This window comes from Grammomys surdaster, unplaced genomic scaffold (assembly GCF_004785775.1).
Source record: "Grammomys surdaster isolate TR1022 unplaced genomic scaffold, NIH_TR_1.0 67, whole genome shotgun sequence".
NCBI classification, from domain to species: Eukaryota; Metazoa; Chordata; class Mammalia; order Rodentia; family Muridae; genus Grammomys; species Grammomys surdaster.
In genome coordinates, this window is record NW_021604569.1 from 21,971,233 (window position 1) to 21,990,206 (window position 18,974).

The window sequence follows — 18,974 nt, forward strand, 5'->3', positions numbered from 1 at the left end:
TTGGGCAGCCCTGTGGCCTCCTTGTCCTCAGTACTCTAAGCACCGTGTTGTGTGTGGGAGACAGCTGAAGTGGGGGTGGGTGAGATTGAGGTCTGCGTACGGGGTGACTTGTAAGGTCTGGATGGGACGCCTGCCCCAGTTGTTCGGGTGGGTGATGGGAGAACGAAGTCTCAAGGGTCTGTTAGAGACCCATGGGGTCCACATGGGGGGACAGTGTTGGCCCCAGTGCCCGGACAGCTATGTCTGTGGCTTCTTCGTCGTCTGACACTATGTGCGAGCGTTCATGGTCGTCTCTCCTTGTCTGTCTGCATCTGGCACCCTGCCTCCTGTTACTTTGCTGTGAAGCTGTACTGCCGGGAATGGGCACACAGTCACACCAACACTAATGGGACTGTCCTGTCTGCTGTGTGCCCCGCATGCCCCACAGGGCACAAGAAGCCCCACCGGGGTGTTCTAAGGAGAAAGGAGGCAATTGCTTTTCAGTGTCTATCGGCCCAATCTTGTTTCACTCTCTCCTGAGAAAGGGATTCTGGAGCCATCCCCCACCTAAACTTTAACTCTAATCTTCTTCTGCTTCCTTTGTCTCTTCTCTTTCCTCACCTCGCCCTTCCCCACGTCTGTGTCCGCCCCCTCCCCCTCCCTCGTCTCTAACCCGGTGCTAACAGTGGGCAGACAGACCACCGCTCCAGCCACAATGTCCACCGCGGCCTCCGGCACCACCATGGGGCTGGTGGAACAAGGTAGATGTGTCTTGCCCAGTGTCCACCCGCTCCTGCCCATCCCTCCTGTTGGCATGCAGCCCCCCTGCTGCACGCAGCCACTGGCCAGGCCCCCAGAGCCTCCCCAGAGGCTGGCAGCCCCCTGGGAGCTCTGCTCCTGTCACATCCCAGCAGAAGCCCCACCCTGGGCAATAAGGCTGCCCCTCAATCTTGTCTCATTGTCTGTAAGAGAGGTCACATCACACCCCAGACGCATTTGCCTGAGACCCTAGGTCCTGGCCTCTGGAAGTCTGGATACCCAATTTAGAGTGACTCTGATCTCACAGGAAACCACTAAGCCTGCTGCTGGAGGGTCTCAGTCCTGGAAGGGGAGCCCTTGTATCAGGATTTGGGACATAGGGATGTTCTCCCAAGGAGCTGTAGGGCCCAAGGGTCTGGTGGTCTGTGCTAAAGAGTTCCCCAGAGTGAAAGTGGGGTTCTATTAGTGTCTGGAACTGAAGGGTTCTTTCTGAAGACCACTCTTACTTGGTCCCAAACTCCCTAGGGGAGGAGATAGCATCTGTCAATCTATTCCTTTGATGGTGTGGGACCCTCTGAGGGCTAAGGGACCCAGAGCCCTCATCATGGGCTCCATAGCTGCCATCCAAACTGAGTGCTAGCTAGCACAAGGTTGGAGCCGCCACTGAGCCAAGCTTTGGTTTCTCCTCTAGCCTTGAGTGTCAGCTGAGGATAGGGCATGATGTGGTCCAGCCTTTTCTGCTGCCCGCACAAAACCAGCAGGGCCACAGCAATGCTCTGCCTGCTAGAGGATTCTTCTCCTGGGGGATGCTTAGGTCTCCCTAGGCCTGTTCTGCCCACAGGGGCCCAGTGTGGATGCTCCCAAGTCCGTACTATATAGCCTTGTGAAGCCCATGAGGGGCTAGGTTTATTTAAAAAAAAAAAAAAGATGAAGATAATGGCTGCCAGGGCGGCCCTATTGCCAGGGGACAGTGGTGTGAGACAGGTCACCTCTGAGCCGTGCTCCACCCAGGACTTCTGCTGCAATGCTCGCCTGCCTGCAAGTGAGCGAGGGTGACCTTGCATGAGGCCACCTGCATGTCATGGCTCTGCCCCAGGTGCTGAGGGTCACTCTGTCCTGGAGGAAGGTCCGTGCATGTCCACAGAGCTCAGCATGGCTGTCCATAGTGACTAGACAGAGGGCAAGGCAGAGCTGAAGGTCCCGTCTACTCCTAGGTTGGCACAGCCAACTACACCCTAAGGGCACATGTTGGGGGTCTTTCTTCTCCGTGATGCTGTCCGCACTCCAGTGTGGCAGAGCACCCTGATGGCAGGAAGACCCTTGCTGTAGAGCGCGTTGCATTTTCGCTTTCACCACCCCTCCCCCATTGAGCAGATGTGCCATAAGGTGCCTTGTGACTGTCAGGCTGGCTGTGGGGTGGAGGTAATTGCTTGGCCTGAGGCTTGGAAGTGGAAAATGCCCTCCTGAGTTGGGAGCACAAGACTGAAAAGCCCCAACTCTAGGTATCTGGAATCTCATGGTTGTTTAGTCCACTTTTGGCTCCGGCTGCACCTTCTAAATCCTTTTGACTTGAGACACCACAGAAGTGCCTCCTCCTATGCAGGTGGAGTACACAGGCTCCTGGCTGCAGGGAACTGTAGTTAATCCAGGGCAGACATGAGAGCCAGAGAAAGACAGCCTTCAGGAAGCATATGACCTGAGCCCATGTAATCAAGGAGGCTGGGCCATGCACCCATGTGCCATGGCTAGTGCACATGTGGGCCACCAGTAAGAGGAACAGGAATGAGGACACTGATGTTTGCCTGGGTTCTCTAGGCCCGAGCCAAGTGTGGTGTAGCACGCTTGGTAGTAGCGTATTCACCCCAAATAAACCCTGTCCTCTTCCCACAGATACCATCTCCAGTAACATAGCTTGGAACTGTGGTTTTCATAGACTTGACTTAGTGGAACACTTTTAAAATCAGAGGCAGTCCTGGGATCTCCGCAGGCCTAACCCTGCAAGGATGTCTGAGAGATGCCGAAACACCACTACTGAATCTCAGACCAATATTGGCCTTCACTAGGTTAACGCAGAATCCAACAGGGGACATGCTGGGTTGGCTGTATGGTCTGCTGAGGGTAGGATCAAGCCTGCCTTCTGCAAATGGCCTGTTGAATTTGTTGAAATTGCCACCTTCTAGAAATGTTCCTTTTCCCCTGCTGCCCAGAAAGCCATAACAAGTATCCTCAAGACAGGACAGTCCTACTTCCTTGGGCTTCAGGGAGGGACCCAGCTTTGTCAGGCCCAAGTGTCGGTAGACAGCAGGTGTCAGGCTCATGCCAAGTACTCATGCCAAGGAAGGCCATGCTGCTGCAGTGCAGGTGTCTCTAAGGATGAGCCATGTGGGAAGGTGGAGAAGAGCTACCCATGGACAAGGGAGAGGGCTACGCCAGGCAACTCTAGGGTGGGTCTAGCCAGATATCAGAGGCATTTCAAAGTCCACTCTGTAGAGAAATGGGAAGTCAACATTTGTAGCCCTAGGAGCAGCCCTTTGGGCTACCCTGGGATTGAAGGTCTAGGGAGCCCCAAGCCTGCAGATGACATGTGAAGGGCAGCTTTACGTCAAAGAGTCCTGCTTGTGATAGAATTTTTGAGACAAGCACCAAAACCATGATGAGAGAAGGCTGTCAGGAACCAGTGCCCACCACAGTGGTACTCCAAGAGCCCTGCAGGTTCCAAGGCGGTATGTGGCTTCAGGTCACCATGTCCCGATGTCCCAGCATACAGAGCCTGGTGGTGATAGGAGGCTCAAATTGTGTCATCTGGCTAGGGAGGGAGGTAGTCAGCAGGCAGCAGTGAGACCCAGGTCTGGGCTCTGAAAAAAACTGCCCTCAGAGCTGTGGGCACACAGAACCCTTCAGAGCTCTTACTCAAGAAGAATGTGACCTACAAGTTTACATTTCTGAGCAGTGGTATTGCTGCCATGACAAGACCATGTTTGACTATGTTACAGCCCCAGGACTAAATAGGCTGTCCCCAAGTCCCCATGCCTGCTGTAGGTTCCCTGCTAGTAGGCAAGAGAGCCTGAGGTCAGATGGTCAGCCAGTGTCCAGCTGTATGGGACATGTGGGTAAGGGCTTTGGGGACAAGGGACTGTGTACCATGCTCCCAGTGCTATGCCAGCCATGACTGCCTCTAACCTGCTGTTGGCCAAATGGCCACTTGGCTCTTCTTGGGGACAGGCTGGCTTTGCTGCCCCGTGTGGGGCCTTTCTGAACCAACACAAATCTTGTTTTCTCTCTCTTCCTCTTTTCCTTCCTCACTCCCTCCTCTCCTCACCTTTCCTTTTCTGTAAGGTAAGCTGACTTTCTCTCTCTCGGTCTCTATTTTTTATTGTTTTAATTCTGTAATTAAATCTCTAAGTTCTGCTCTAGCGGGAGCAAGTTCTGAGGATGAAGGGCGGGGCAAAGGCAGGACCGTCCTGATCTCCGAGGGGAGTGTTGGAACCAAGGGTTCCATTTTCTGGGCCCAGGTGTCTGCCAGGGATCATGGGCAAAGAGGTTGGTGTTGGCCCCTGTCACGGCCACCAAGAAGTAGTCCCATGGCAAGGGCTGCTAGGGCCATTCACGGGGAGGACAGGGAGGCCAAGCGGTGTAGCCCTGGTGCAGAAGGTTGTTGGTGCAGAAGGTGAAGGGGTGGGGGCTGGGCTCTTTGGTGTGACAGCCAGCTTTGGCTCACCATCCTAGCGGGAACACAGGAGTGCAGGGGGCAGGGCCAGGTTGAGCATGTCTTTCCCTTTGCATCCTGAGGCCTACCAATCCTGACCTGGCGCCGTCCTGGGAAATGGGGGCAGAGGGAGATCATCCTGCCTGCCTTTCAGGAGTCATAGGCACAGAACAAGGAGGCTCCTAAGTGCCTTGCAGGGAGCTCCTGAACCACGAAAGATGCTGGGGGGCAGGGTGGTCCTAGGTGAGGCTTCCAGGGTAGCTTGGCTCAGCAACACTGGAGGTTCTGCTGCTCCAAGGGCCAGGTGCCAAGGCCACACCTGCCTGTGGCCTCAGGTTATTGGACCTCAGGTCCCAGGGGACTTTACTCTTGAAGTAAGGGAAGGGGTGGGGGAGAGGTGGGAGCAACAGTGACCTTTGGCCCTAAGAACTTACGATCCCTCCTTCCTCCCCAATGCAGCAGCCAAGAGTTTACTCAACAAGAAAGCAGATGGAGTCAAGGTGAGGCATCAGCCAAGCCCTTTGTGGGATACAGGGGCAGAGACTAGAACCTGCGGCTCTGCCGCTGACCCCAAGGTTCTAGCTTCACCACGGCCCAACAGATGCTTGAGCAGGGAGGGTATCCTTTCTTCCTAACAACTCTTTCTCACTCTCTCCACAGCCCCAGACAAACAGCACCAAAAACAGCTCGGCCATCACCAGCCCCAAAGGATCCCTCCCTCCTGCTGCCCTGGTACTGAGCCACGCCCCTGCCTCATCACACTGTCAGAGTGGTCTCTGACCAAACCAGTCCCACATGGAGACAGGATGGAACTGGGGGGGTTGAATGCCAAGAGGAGGTCACTGTCAGGGTACCCCAGAGCATCCAGATGTAAAACTGCTTGGGTGCCTTTCCCTGGGACCCCCAGGAGCCCAGATTCTGGAGAGAGATATGACTTCCCAGTTTGATGATGTCTGGACAACCTTACCTTAAGAAGCTCTAGTGAGAAGCAGTCTGGATGCCACTGAGGGAGGCCAGCAGCCTGCTGTGGATTCCTCTCCTCTGCAAGGACCTCGCCTTGTACAGCTGGCCAACCCAGCTCAGAGGGGCCCAGGCTGGGCTCTTCACATATTGTACCCTGGAGTAGCGCATCCTGAGTTTACTGGGGAGCAGCAAGGCCATGGTGGTGTAATGGGGAGGGGTGTGGTTGAAGGCACAGTGGGCTTGCCCACCTGTGACTACTTCTGTCAGTGCCATATACCATGTTGGTCTGTGGATTACAGAGAGGGAAGCTTGGGGAACCCCTGCTGAGGAGGGCTAAGGGTGCCGGTGATACCCCCACTATATTCTTCCTTGTTCCTTGAGAAGGTACTGGGCCATCTCTGGCCCCCTTGCCCTGGGTGACTTTTGTACAGGTGAACCTCACAGCTGGTCTTCCCAGGGATGTGGAGTTGTAGTCTCAGGCATCTGCCTTCTGAACTGTGGGTCTTAGGAGGTTGCTGGTAGCATGTTTGGTATCCCCCACAGGCCTTATGCAAGTGTTCCCCATAGGAAACCTTTGCCAAATCTGCGAGCACCGAAGAGATCCATCCTGGCTAGAGTCGGAGAGCTGCTCAGAGCAGTAGGGTTATGGCGGGAGGGTGCCGGGCGTCAGCTCACCTGGTGCCCGGGGTGGCTCACACCGGCCTCACAGCCAGCCCCACCTTGACCCAGTCCATCCCATATGCCACCCTAACCCCTACAACATCTCCAATCCTGTGCCCACTCCCACGCTGGAGCAGGAGGTGGGGAGAACTCCTAGAAGCAGAACCCACACACACCTACAGTTTCTCTCAGGCCCCGCGAGCTCCATATTTCCTGGCCTCTGGCCTGGGCAGATCTGCCAGCTACATCTGTCGGGCCTACTCTACACTCACCCAGGGCCATCGCTGACCACCGCTGCCTCCATCCCTACCAGGCCATCCTGCTGACCGCCTCCTGCCTCCATCCCTGTCCCTCTCCTCTACACTCTCTCTGGCAGACCACGGTGGCTGCCCACTCCTCTGGCTCCCTGGCTCCCCACTCTCTGCTTCCTTCTTTCTCACTCTCCCTCTCTCTTTCCTTCCTCTGTCTGCCGCCCTCTATAGGAGCCTCAAACCACCGTTATCCATAACCCAGTGGACGGGATTAAGGTACTGCCACACCTCACTCCTCACGCTTTCCTTGGGCAGGAGGTATGGGCCCAGGAGGAGGGTGTGGACGGTGACCTGGGAGAAGCTTTTGTGCCTATGATAGAGAGCAGATGTGTAGTGACCCTAAAGGTAGGGCAGAGCCCATAAGCCTGCCTGCCTGAGGCCACGGCAGGACACAGTGACTCGCTTGAAGGGAGTTCACCAGTCACCATGTGGCTGGCTCACAGCAGGCTTTGCAAGGGCCTTCTGCTGCAGACCTTGGGGCCGGCCTGCTTCCCAGGAGCCTCTGCTCCCTCCACCTGCACCCCCTGGTGTGGCCCCAGTGCTTCCTGCTCCTCTCTGCTCTGCCATCCGCTCCCCCATCACATCGGCATCATCACCTGGGGCCGGGAGGGGCTGGCGTGCTGTGAGGTGGGAGAAACAGGCAAGTGTTGGAACCCTTTACAATACAGCAAGTATGCTGGGCTGGTAGGGCAGACTTGTACCAGGCCTGGCTCCCTAATGATCTCACAAGGTGATGTGGTGGTTCCCCAACTTCGTTTGGCTAGAACCTGCACCTGGCCCTTCTCCATGCCAAGGACCAAGGGCAGCTATATATGCCCACAGTGCTAAGTGCCAAATGTCGGATTTCCTCCTACCTCAGTGGCTGGTACCCTTGGGTCCCTCATGTCAGGTGAGGTAATACTCCCTCTGAGGAACCTTCTGGACCGGGGTAAGGCCTGACCTTGCATCTGAAGGCCCTCAGTGTTGGTCCAGACCCAGATTCAGTCTGTCCATACCAAGGACCCATGAGGTTTCTTTGATGTTCTGGGGACATGTTGGCATTGGGCTCCTCTACCACTTTCAAGTGGTAGAGGCTGGGCCTTGCTGAAGTTCCAGGCCTGGGGGGGGGGGGGGCAGTGGCATCTGAGGTATCATCTCTTCCGGGGGAAGGAATCCCTCACCTAAAAGCTGCTAACCATGTCTGCCCACTCCCAAGTTTCAGGGCCTTCCACCACTAAAAGTTAGTCAAGTCCCTTGTTTTTCCATCTTGGGATTTCAAGAGGCCTGCTCTCTTGTAGTTGGCTGTGTGTCTCTGAGTCTCTGAGGGAAGGTGACACTGAGGCTCTTGCTGTTGGAGACGTGGTGGCCTGCAGGGATAGGAGCCCTCCTGAGGACATACAGAGTTAGAGCATTTTCCCCAGTTTCCTGCACCCTGAGGATTTTCTTCTGAGAGGGTCTGTCTCCTAAAATCCTCAGGAGTAGCCAGGCTCTGATCCCACCTGGAACCCAGGCCAGATTCACCATTAGAGGTGTCCCACCTGTGCTTGGTCCATCTTGACCCCTGTCTCCTCTGTCTCCTCAGGAATCTTCCGATAGCACCAACACAACCATAGAGGATGAAGATGCCAAAGGTACCTTCAGAGATGCCTTGCCTGGGCATGTTGGTAGTGGGTGGGCCTTCTGTAGCATCTCTGGGCCTGCTGTGCAGACTAGTGCTCCAGTACTCCAGGGCCTGATATCAGGGCCTGTCTGGTGTGAGTCAAAGAATGTTCAGGCCATCATGGCTGGGGTATCTCAGGTGTAGCACACATATGAAGAGTCACTGTTCTCCATTCTGGGAGCCAGGAACTGGGTTCTCACAGGGTATGAAGTACTGGGTGAAATCAGATCAGAATGCCGTTCTTCTCTTAAAGTTCCTCAGCGTTGGTTCTGTCCAGCTTGAGTGGCCAGATGGCTGACCGATGTTGTTTCCCTTGATGACTCAGGAGCTCCCTCCTAAGGTGGACTTCGGTACCACACCCTGAGCCCTGCCAGTGATGTGTGTGTGTTCACAGATGACAGCTTGCTATCAGTGAGTGGGGCCTCCTAGCCTCTCCCACTTTCTCTGCCTCTCTGGGACGAGGGCTGACAGCTTCAAGCTGTCTCTGGAGCCCTAAGCTTTCCCTAGAATGGCCCCTAGATCCAGAGCTTTACCCATTTGCTCCTCCCCAGCTACAATGCTGTCTCTAAGATTCCTCCCCACTCCAGAGTGGAAATTAGCACAGGACACTGGTCCTTGAACTTAGGAGAGTACACTCCCCTGCAAGCTGAAGCAGGCCCCAGAGCCAGCACCATGGACACTGCCCATAGCTCCCTGTCAAAGACTCTGGCCTTGAGCTGGCCAGTAGAACACTGAGCTGTGAAGGAGGTAGCTGGGGACAGGCTTGCAAGTAGCAGACGAGGCTGGGAGTAAGGGCAGGGGAAGCCTCGGGAATGAAGGGCACTCTTACCTCAGCCATGTACCTAGGCTCTGGCAGAACCAGGGCAGCTCAGAGAGGAGCACTCTAAAATCCTAGCCTAATGTCTGCAGGGCCTGGTTCAGGCCCCCAAAATGAACCCTCCTAATACCTACCTTGGGGTACCCCCAAGAGTGACCACCTCACCTCTGTCCCCTAGGTCCCCAGCAGTGGCCTGGGATTCTATACCTGTAACTTTTTCCACTGTCCTGTGCCTCGTGGCTCTTTCTGCCATCTTCTGTCTTGAATGTCTACCATCTACTGCTTGCTTCTGTTCTGCCTCAGTCCCCAGGGTCCCTGATGTCCTGAGCTTGGTGAGGAGGGGCTCAGGAGCCCCAGAAGCCGAGGGCCCCCTGTCTTGCCCATCTCCAGTTCCCATTAGCCCCCTTCCAGCCCCGTGTAAGTAGCCTGGGCCCCGCTGCTGTGGGGATAACTTGGAAGGGCCTGGCAGTTCTCTGAGGGGCCATTCAAGAGCCAAGGATTGAACAGGCCTGGACTGTTGGCCTCAGCTCTGTCCTCACACAGCCCCTAGACTGGGGCTCCCCATGGTTTCTTTTGTCCAGACAGAGGGCTCTATTGCTCTGTGTGGATGTTATTCTGGCCTACTTTTTTGCTCACGGCCACTAGACAGTCCCTGAAGGATTTGGCTATGACTTCTAGGCCTCCAGGGCTCACTCAAACCTCCCTCTATCCCTGGAGGCTTCTTGCTGCTGAGCCTGGCACCAAATAGGAAGCTGGCTCCCAGATTCCCTTTGGTAAGAGCAGGGACCCCCCCCCTTCCCCTATCCTGTCGATTCTGTTGTCTCCTTGTATGTTTGTCTGCCTTGTGTTCACGTCTGTCTGTTCCACCCCAGCCCCCAGGATCTCTGACATCCTGAACTCAGTGAGAAGGGGCTGTGGAAACCCAGATGCCGAGGGACCCCTATCAGTGGGGCCCCCACCCTGCTTGTCTCCGGGTCTCCTAGGCCCCCTGCCCACCCCGTGTAAGTAGTAGCCCCAGACTTGCTGCCCCTGCTACGAAGGACTCCCTGAGAATGGCCAGCGCTCAGCTTGCTGCAACCGCCATGCACGGCCAAGCTCCCCCGACCGGGATGCCTTATTCCAGGCATATGCGCTAACACGGCTGGGCAGCTCCCTGGCTGCTCCTTTTGGGCTCAATGCCTCTGACTCATCTCAGACCCCTGTGCCTTTCCTGCACGACGCTCACCTCACTTCATCTCAGGCCCACCCCTGGGTAATAGGGTGGAGCCCTTAGCCCATCTGTGCCAAGAATTTTCTAGCCTCACTAGGCACTCACACCCTACCCTGCCCTGGTGACAGTACCCCAGAGCAGCCCTTGGTTCTTGATGTACCCTATCTCTGAACGCCATTCACCTCACTGTTCCAGGCAAGGGAGCTCAAAGAAGGTGCCAGGATGGGAACCCCAACCGGGGGTCATAGAGTTAGGAGATACTCAGAAGAAGCAAAAAGCCTGGCCTTCCACTGGCCTGGGCTGCCCACACGGGCCAAAACAGTCCTCCCATCTGAACATCCCTCCTCCCTCTCATCCACTCCCCACCTACCTGTCAAGTACCTCTCAAAGGTCAGTCACTTGCAGCAGATGGCCTCTGGCTTCTTTGAGGCCAGGTTACCTCTCCTTGGAGGGCGTCCTGTACCCTTGGCAGCTTCCAGCTCAGCATACTAGAACAGGCAAAAGCATCTGCATTCCTGGTGCCTCCACCCCCAACATTTATGTCCCCACACCCCATCTGATCTCTCCCCTCCCCCATGTCCCTGTGTCTCCTGATGCTCTAACACCCAGCTTGGCTCCCAGTCTGAAGGTCTCCTCCCTGCATGTCCCTCCCACCTGTATTCATGTCTGTCTGTTCTGCCCCAGCCCCCAGGATCTCTGACATCCTCAACTCAGTGAGGCGGGGCTCAGGGACCCCAGAAGCTGAGGGCCTCCCACCAGTGGGCCCCCCACCCTGCCCATCTCCGACTCTCCCTGGCCCCTTGCCCACCCCATGTAAGTAGCATTTTAAGTGGCCCTGGCAGCTCCATGGAGGGGCAAGCCCCCATCGTGGTGACTGGTCAGCCTGACTCTGGGAATAACTAGCTTGTGGAGAGATAGGGGGTCGTGGCATCTGTCAGGGAATCATGTCAAAATACGAGAAGAAAGCAGTGGGCTTCAGTAAATTCACATTATGGTCAAGAAATATGTGTCTGTGGGAGCTTAGTATGTGGGAAAGCTCCAAACACGTCACTGAGCCCTTGCTACCATGTGGCCAGCCACCACATTCTGACAGGACAGAGTGGCGAGCAGGTGCCCACCAGTGCACGAGTAGCCTTTGAGAAAGGCTACTTTTGGACAAGAGGACAGGAAAAGAAACCCCTGGGAATTCTGGTATGCTGGCTGCCAGGCTGGACTGGGGGGCGGGGCAGCCAAGGCTAAGGCCGAGTTAGGGAGAGCAACACAGGCAGGTGGCTCTTCAGCCTGTCTGCCGACTGTCCGCCAGTATCACTTACAGGGATGGATGACATCCAGGGCTGCAGCCACCGCTTCCCCCGCCTCCGGGGAGACGCGGGGCTGGGGGTGGTGCTGAGATGCCTTCAGAGAAGAGGCTGGGCCAGGGCCTCAGCATGGCAGGGCAGTGGCTAGGTGAGTAACTGTGAGAGGTGGGCTTGGGGTGACCCACCCCTATCACCTCCGCCTCTTAGGCTGGGGTGGGGGAGTGCTGCAGGTAGCCATAGAAGACAGAAGATCACAGTGGCCCACAAGGGTGGACATCCACAGTTTGCAGGGTTTAGTGGCAGTGGGGAATAACAGATTCATGCTGTGTAAGGGGTAGTCTCTGGAGGTCATGAATCCCCTAGAGCACTCCATGGTCAGAGGATCAGAGTTGAGGTGTAAGGAGCCAGTCAGGTTGTTTCTGGTGCTGGGGAAGGGGGACGGTGACAGGGGGTTATATAGCAGTCATTACTTACAGAGCAGAGGTGGGATGCTCACCACAGGTGGCTGCAAGACAGCTTCTGGACAGCACCTGCCCTGTCTGTGTGCTGTCTCATCTGATCTCAAGAGTCACACTGTTTTTGTTGGGGAACATGATCTGCCCTAGGGGTCTGTGCTATGAGCAGGTGGCTGCTCCTGGGCTGGGTCCTAGACTGGGTCTGTGGGGAACACCAAGTGACCACAGTACTTTAGAGGCTATGACACTGATCTGCCCTTGTAGGGTCTGTGCTGGGCTTGGCTAGGGAAAGGAGTCCTGCAGGAGGGGGCTTCAAGAATGGCTGGATGGTGGCATCTTGCCATCCTGTGAGGGGCTGGGCTTAAGGAAAGAAAAGACTTTGAGTAAAATGTAGGAAAATGTGGGTAATGTCAGATGGTATTGGGTCCTCTCTTTTTGGGGGACAGTTACAACCCATCAACTAGGTTATAGGTTTCTTCAGGCTCAAGCTCCCCCCACTCCATGCTCTCTACACCCCAGGCCTCACTTCCTCGTCAGGGATTACACAGGATTCAGGCTGATCCTAGCTGATCCCTTAGTCAGATGCCCTGCCAGACAGCTGTGATGTTGGGGGCTTTAGGCCAGTGGGAGGGACACCCAACCTTCTCTGGTCCCACCCTGATACTCTCAGCCTCTTCCCACAGGAGAGCTGTGGTCTAAGTAATTTTCCCACCCCAGCCAAACCCTGCCCACCTCTTTGGTTTCTTCTTGGACTTGCAGGGTATAGGGGCAGCTTGTCCTTGGTCCCAGGCTTTTCCATGAGAGCTATCCCTGTGTGCAGAGACTCTTGACCCCTCCTTCCTGTTTGATTCCCACTGGGGTCTGGGCAGCAGCCATTCTGCAGGTCAGGAGCTATCCATCTCCCACCCATAGATAGCCTCAATGTCCCTAGCTGTCAAATGGGCTGGTGGCTCTCACAAGAACACTGTTCCTAAACTCCAGTGCAGTTCCCCACCTCTGACTTGTGCTGTGGTCATAGATATTTAACATTTATTTAATGTTAAATAAATTTTATTTAACATTGACCCCCACTTTTAACTACTGTTTGTTTGAAAACAACCTATAACTTCTTTAAACAGAAAATTAGTCCACTTACCACAGTGAAAGGTGGAATCATAGCATGCTTGAATCCAAACAGTGCTGTTAACTTACTTCCAACCACTTGTGCTGTGTGCTGAGGGACTCCTGAGGAGGAATGGGGCAGCTGAGTCTATTAAGATGAGATTAGCAGGCCCTACCCCAGAGGTACTTGGGAAGTATGGGGTGCAGAGGGCACTTCCCTTGGACCTGGTGAAGGAGCTGCCTGCAAGAATAGAAACCAGCAGCCTGAGGCAGTTTCGGAGAGAACACGTATGATGGGGTGAGGGTGCCAGGGACGATGGACACCAGGAAGCAAGCGCAGGGACTGCTTTGGGGTCTGAAGTGCCAGATGCTGCCTGGCATCCAAAAGGTAAAGACAGGAAGAGCTATTTCGAGTTTGGGACAGAGCCTCGGTACTCTCACAGAGCAGGGTACATGGCTGGTGGCTAGCACAGGCAACACAGGGCCTCCTGGAGCTCACTACCTAGAACTAGCATTCCAGGGAGGGCCGCGGTGATGACCTTACCCTGAGTTGAAATGGTGACATGATTTAGACTTAAGAATAGGGAAGGAACTGACACAAGATAGCAGAAGGGGACCTGGGTTAGGAGAGGGGCCTTTTCCAAGACAGGGGAACCCCATGGGTGCTCACACAGCATGCATATACACAACACGAAGACGCTTACATGCATCTCACACACAAATGTGTATGCACGCATACAGGCACACACCTCCGTGATACATCGACACTCGTGTGTGCCTTCTCATACGCACACAAACATTCACACTCACAAACCGCATGCGCACAAACACATGTGCTGCAGATTCTATATACACGTGCTCTTATGTAAGTGTACCTGAGTCCCCAAAGGTGACACCCAGCAAGATCTGCTGTCAGTGTCTAAGACACCAGAGTAATCACAGCTCATATATTCATTAGGAGACACAGATACCCTTGTGCGGGCACATGCACGGCATTTGTGGGCTCCCTGTGAACCAGGCAACCTTTGTTGTGGATTCAGTCCTCCTTCAGGGCACCTGATGGGGTGGGCACCCTCATACCCACTGGTCCTAGAAGCCCTGCCATGGAGCTAGTCTCTGTGCCTTCATGCTTTAAATTCTTCATGATTAAAACAAAAAGTTCATCTCAAAGCCAAGAGCAAGTGGTCAGGAGAAGCAGTGAACCCGAGGGGTGCAGGTATTCAGGGTGGGTTTGTGTGGACCCAGCGCTAGGCTGGGAAACCACAGAGTGGACAGACAACTTGATCTTTCTGAAGCGTCTCAGGCTATCTTGTCCTTGCTCATAAGCTACCCTGACTGCCACTGGTGCTCATATCCAAAAACCCTGAAGCCTCTGACCACACTGACTGATGACGGCTCTCTTTCCCTGAGAGCTGTTGGAGGGAGAGGCCATTGACTGAACAAGGCACTGTTAAAAGCTAAAGCAGAAGAACAGGGCGGGGAGAGGCTGAATGGAAGTCCAGCCGCAGGAGGGATCATGGGCAGGCTTTTTCCCTCATCTGTAGTTTTTAGACATTTTCTAATCGGGATAGGGTATTTGCTTCTTATGAACATTTTATTTGATAAATAGCTATTGCATGTAGAAATGAGGAAGCCATTGAAGGCACAGGAGGGACCAGTATGATCAAGACAACGTGGGTACAGGTGCCAGAGTCTGGACGTCCTTTCTAGAGAGGACAGACCTGAGCCAGGGTGGGAGCAGCGTGCACCGTCTGTAGCTCCTGATCTTCCAAGACCCCTTATCTGGGCTCTGCTGGAAGTGGGGCTGTCCAAGGCTGTGACTGGCTAGTGCCTAGTGGTCATCCCTGTTTTCTCCCTGCAGCCCGGAAGCAGGAAATCATCAAGACCACAGAGCAGCTCATTGAGGCCGTCAACAATGGCGACTTTGAGGCCTATGCGTGAGTCTCCGGGGGGGTTTGGGTGGGGGGTTATGGAGGGCGAGGATGGAGGATGGGGCCCCTCCTCACTTGGGTTTGGCCCCCAGGAAAATCTGTGACCCAGGCCTGACTTCATTTGAGCCTGAAGCTCTGGGCAACCTGGTCGAAGGGATGGATTTCCACAGATTCTACTTCGAGAACCGTGAGTGAAGAGGCTGGTGTGGGCATGAAGGGGAGACACCATCAGGAGGGTCCCTTAACCCCTCAGTCAGCCGTAGGGCTGTGGCAGCCCCTGTGAAGGGAACTCAAGGTGGGAGGGGTGAGACGTGTCTGTACTTGATGCTGTCAGTTCAGAAGACCTGCTTGTCCACAGTGCTGGCCAAGAACAGCAAGCCGATCCACACAACTATCCTGAACCCGCACGTGCACGTCATTGGTGAGGATGCAGCATGCATCGCCTACATCCGCCTCACACAGTACATCGACGGCCAGGGCAGACCCCGCACCAGCCAGTCCGAAGAGACCCGTGTGTGGCATCGCCGTGATGGCAAGTGGCAGAATGTACACTTCCACTGCTCGGGCGCTCCAGTGGCCCCACTGCAGTGAGGTGAGTACCTAGGGTGTGACCCAGCACTTGTGTGTGGTACCCCGATGGGTGAGCTGACGAGGCCAGAAGGGCTGCACAAGCCAGAGCTTGGCAGCTCAGAGTGGGTCCTGAACTCGACTTATCATTACCACTAACCCATGGCAAAGGCAGCCTAGGAAATGGGTGGGGGGTAGCAACTGGCTCTCCTGGCAGGCTCCTTCCAGTGGGGACATTAACTTACTGGATTCCTGCCAGAACCTTTTCCAAATAGCAAAGGCTTGGGTGGTTAGGGTGGTATGTTGTGCTGAGGAGGGTGACCTGCCCCATTTCAGAGCTGCGCCTGGTTTCACCGGACAGAGTTGGTGTTTGGAGCCCAGCCGCCCTCGGGCGCACGGCCTGCCTGTCGCATGTTTGTGTCTGCCTCGTCCCCTCCCCTGGTGCCTGTGTCTGCAGAAAAAACAAGACCAGATGTGATTTGTTTTTAAAAATAAGATGATGACAACGACAACCACACGCAAACAAAACAAACAAAATATTGGCATCGGATGAAATGGAAAACAAACAAACCAACCTAAAGAAAGGAAAACGCTGTAAAAAAAAAATCTGGCATTTGTGGGGCCACCCCCCACCCAAGCTCCACATGTGTCCGTTGCGCTCCTGGCTTTGGGGACCCTCAGGGCGTGAATGTGCCCATGCCGACCGTGTTAGTCTGTAGGTACCGCATTCACCCCACACCTTGGGCGTCTGCATCCTTCCTTCCATGCATGGGCCCCATGTGCTAACCTGGCTGTTGTGGTGTCAGGTGTCTTGGGAAGGGCTGGGGGCTGCCTCCTTTCCTGCTAGTTGTGCCTGAGAGTTGCTGCTGTTCCTGCTTTCCCCTACCCGTCCCTCATCCCATGAAGGGGTGGGAGGGTGCTACTCTAGCCAAGGACCTACCTTTGCCCCATGGAATGTGTAGAAGTTTGTCCTCAAAGTGATCAGAAAAGATCCTGGGCTCTCAGCTCCAGTTCTTGGGGAGGGAGGTCTGGAGGGAGGGATGTATCTTGCCTCCAAGACTCTTGCCTGGCAGGGGTTAGTGAAGAAGGCACGCTCGCTGCAGTGCCTACCCGTCTAGCTATGAAGAGAGGACTGGGCAGAGGATGGCCTCCTTCCTGTTTGGGGTACTTGTCCCTTCCCTGCCACCAGCAGCTGAGCAACAGTGACCCACCCCTGGCCTAGGCAGTTCCTCTCTGAAGTTGGCAGCAGACCCTAATGAAGACGGAGAACCTGAGATACTGGATGGATGCTGGGAGCAGGCCAGGCTGCGTCTGGGGTGTTTGTCCACTGAGCTTGGAGTCTGGGTGCTCGAGACTTGTTTAAATGTTGCAGAATGTGGAAAAGAGGGGCCAGAAGTAGGGTTTTAGGTTTCTGGGCAATGCAGGTCCATACAAGTGTTTGATGAAATGGGAGTGCTTTCCTGTCCTGGGGCTAAAGAAGAAGCCAGAGCATGTGCCAGCTAGAGGCACATGGAAGGCCAAAATTGGTTAGGGCTGTATTGTGTAAGGCCCTTCCAGGTAGGCCAGAGACACAGCTTAGAGAGAAGGCAGGCTAGGGGCAGAGATATATGGGTGTGGGGCCTGGATACCAGTGGGTGGAGGGAGGATCCATTAGAACAGTGTGCCACCTCCAGGTCCCAGTGGTGCTCCTAGTGTCAGCTGCCTGGACTCATTGTGGGTAGCCCTGGCCCTTGGTGACAGAGGGAATCATCAAAGCTGGACATGTTACAAAGTCAGGCTAGGGAAACAGGTATGAAGCCGGGATGGGTGGGGTGGTCAGAGGCTTTGATTGCAGAGATCCATGGGCCTCCACCCCAACGCTGCCCACTTTAAGTTCACGTCATTTTCAACCAGGATTTTCTTTATCTTTTACTACAAATCAAGTCAAGGGAGGGGCACAAAGTGGGGAACGGGACACAGGATCCTAACTGCAAGGGGACTGTCCACCTCCAGACACTCAGTGGATACCACCTTTCATCCACACTGTGCCCAGGACAGCTGTCCCCTACCCATGGACACAGGGTAAACACCTGCCAGGCTCCCCTCGAGTGGCCCAAGGCCATGGGACAGTGGCAGGGCTTGCCACGGACAGTGTGCGGCCCTGTGGCCTGCCACCCTGGCATCCTGGGGTCTCCTTTCGTCTCCCACCCACCTTGTTATCTCCACAAAGCTGCCTGTCTGGGATAATTTGGGTTGTTTTTTTTTTTTTTCTGGGGGACAATTCTTTTGCATGACCCTCTAAAGAGCAGGACGCTCCTGCTCTCCTGGCTAGGTGTTCACAGGTGGTGGCGTCGACCGCTGGCCAGTGCTGTAACGTGTCACTGCCTGCAGTACTGGTGGCCCTCCTCTCTTCTCTCTTTTTGCTGAGTTCCATTGTCTTTTCTTTCTGAGCCTTGTAGGTGTACAAAACTTATTCTTATTTTGTTCTGTCTCGGGAAACTGCAAATAAAAAAAAAAAAAGTACAATTTGTTTCCAGTACAGCTGAGTGCTTTATGCTGGGACCCTACCAATTCCCGGCCACAGAATACAAACCTACTTGTTCCCTAGCCCAGAGGTGGCATAGGACCCTGCCCTGATGGTGAGGGTGGAAGGACATGGGGTCCTAAGCCCCTTCGGGGTGATCAGTAGGGCTTAGCTTTCTCTTTCACCCCAAAGCCCTGTCCTTGCCCACCATCCTAGTAGCCAGAAGGGTAGCCTTCAGAAAGGGCAGCCACTGCACCAGGGATAGCCCCAGGTCCGGTATCCAAGCATCCTCTTGGGTCTCCTTCCCGACCTTCCTATTTGATATAGTGACTGTTCTAGACACGGTCATGTGCTAAGTAACCCCCGAGTCTGTTCCCACGGGTTATGCAGGCATACTGCACCAGACAGCATTTACATTAGGTCGCCACCATAGGTAGAAGAGAGGCCCAACCAGAGAGCTCAAGTCTGAGATCTTAACCAAGAGCAAAGGGACTCCAAGAGCCAGGACCCAAGAGAGCCAAGGCCATAGCCAAGTGCTGTGGGCCAACTTTGTCCTGGCTGCCGAGAGGCTCTCCCCCAGGCTTTCCCCTGCATTTTCAGCCCACGCTTTGGGCAAATCTTTCCCAGTAATCTATGCTAGGTCTGTCCTGTCTTCAATCTTTGCTCAAAAGTCGGCAAAGACAAGCTCCTATATCCACAATCCTATCCACTATTGATAGGGAGGCCCAAGGAGTCCAGAACTGCCCAATGCTCCCTACTGCCTCTCCTCCTGTTTCTAAACATCTTCACTCTACCTAACCATCTCTGTGGGCTACATCTAGGGGAGTGCTCACAGGTACACAGGCAAGCAGGTGGTAGGAAAGTCTCAAGAGCTAATACAAAACAATCTAGGCCAGTGCCCACAGGTGCAGCAGCAATGGGCCCTCTATCTAGGGTTCCAGGTACCTATCAGCTGTAATCGGAGGAGTGTTTCCAGGCCGGGCCTCCCTCAGCAAGGCAACATGCTGCAGAGCCTGAGCCGTCACCATGCATTATTCCTGAAGCCTTTCTGTGAGTGCTAGACAGCAAAGCAGGC

General features: G+C 54.8%; 1 protein-coding gene across 6 annotated transcripts in view; it reads left to right on the forward strand.

Annotated features, from left to right (window-relative positions):
- The window catches only part of Camk2b (calcium/calmodulin dependent protein kinase II beta), a 90,091-nt gene extending 72,196 nt beyond the window's left edge, over nt 1–17,895 (forward strand). The window contains exons 13-24 of one of the 6 annotated variants that reach the window (XM_028778008.1): nt 666–740; nt 4,907–4,944; nt 5,105–5,176; nt 6,550–6,594; nt 7,940–7,988; nt 9,138–9,251; nt 9,707–9,835; nt 10,729–10,857; nt 14,760–14,835; nt 14,922–15,016; nt 15,188–15,421; nt 15,733–15,844. In XM_028778008.1, coding sequence (XP_028633841.1) covers nt 666–740; nt 4,907–4,944; nt 5,105–5,176; nt 6,550–6,594; nt 7,940–7,988; nt 9,138–9,251; nt 9,707–9,835; nt 10,729–10,857; nt 14,760–14,835; nt 14,922–15,016; nt 15,188–15,420 — 1,055 coding nt within the window. In that variant the 3' untranslated portion in view covers nt 15,421; nt 15,733–15,844. Of the gene's footprint in view, nt 1–665; nt 741–4,903; nt 4,945–5,104; nt 5,177–6,549; nt 6,595–7,939; nt 7,989–9,137; nt 9,252–9,706; nt 9,836–10,728; nt 10,858–14,759; nt 14,836–14,921; nt 15,017–15,187; nt 15,422–15,732 lie in introns of all 6 variants that reach the window. The other 5 variants (XM_028778026.1, XM_028778016.1, XM_028778036.1 and 2 more) reach the window with 5 other exon arrangements.
- The last annotated feature ends 1,079 nt before the right edge of the window (nt 17,896–18,974 follow it).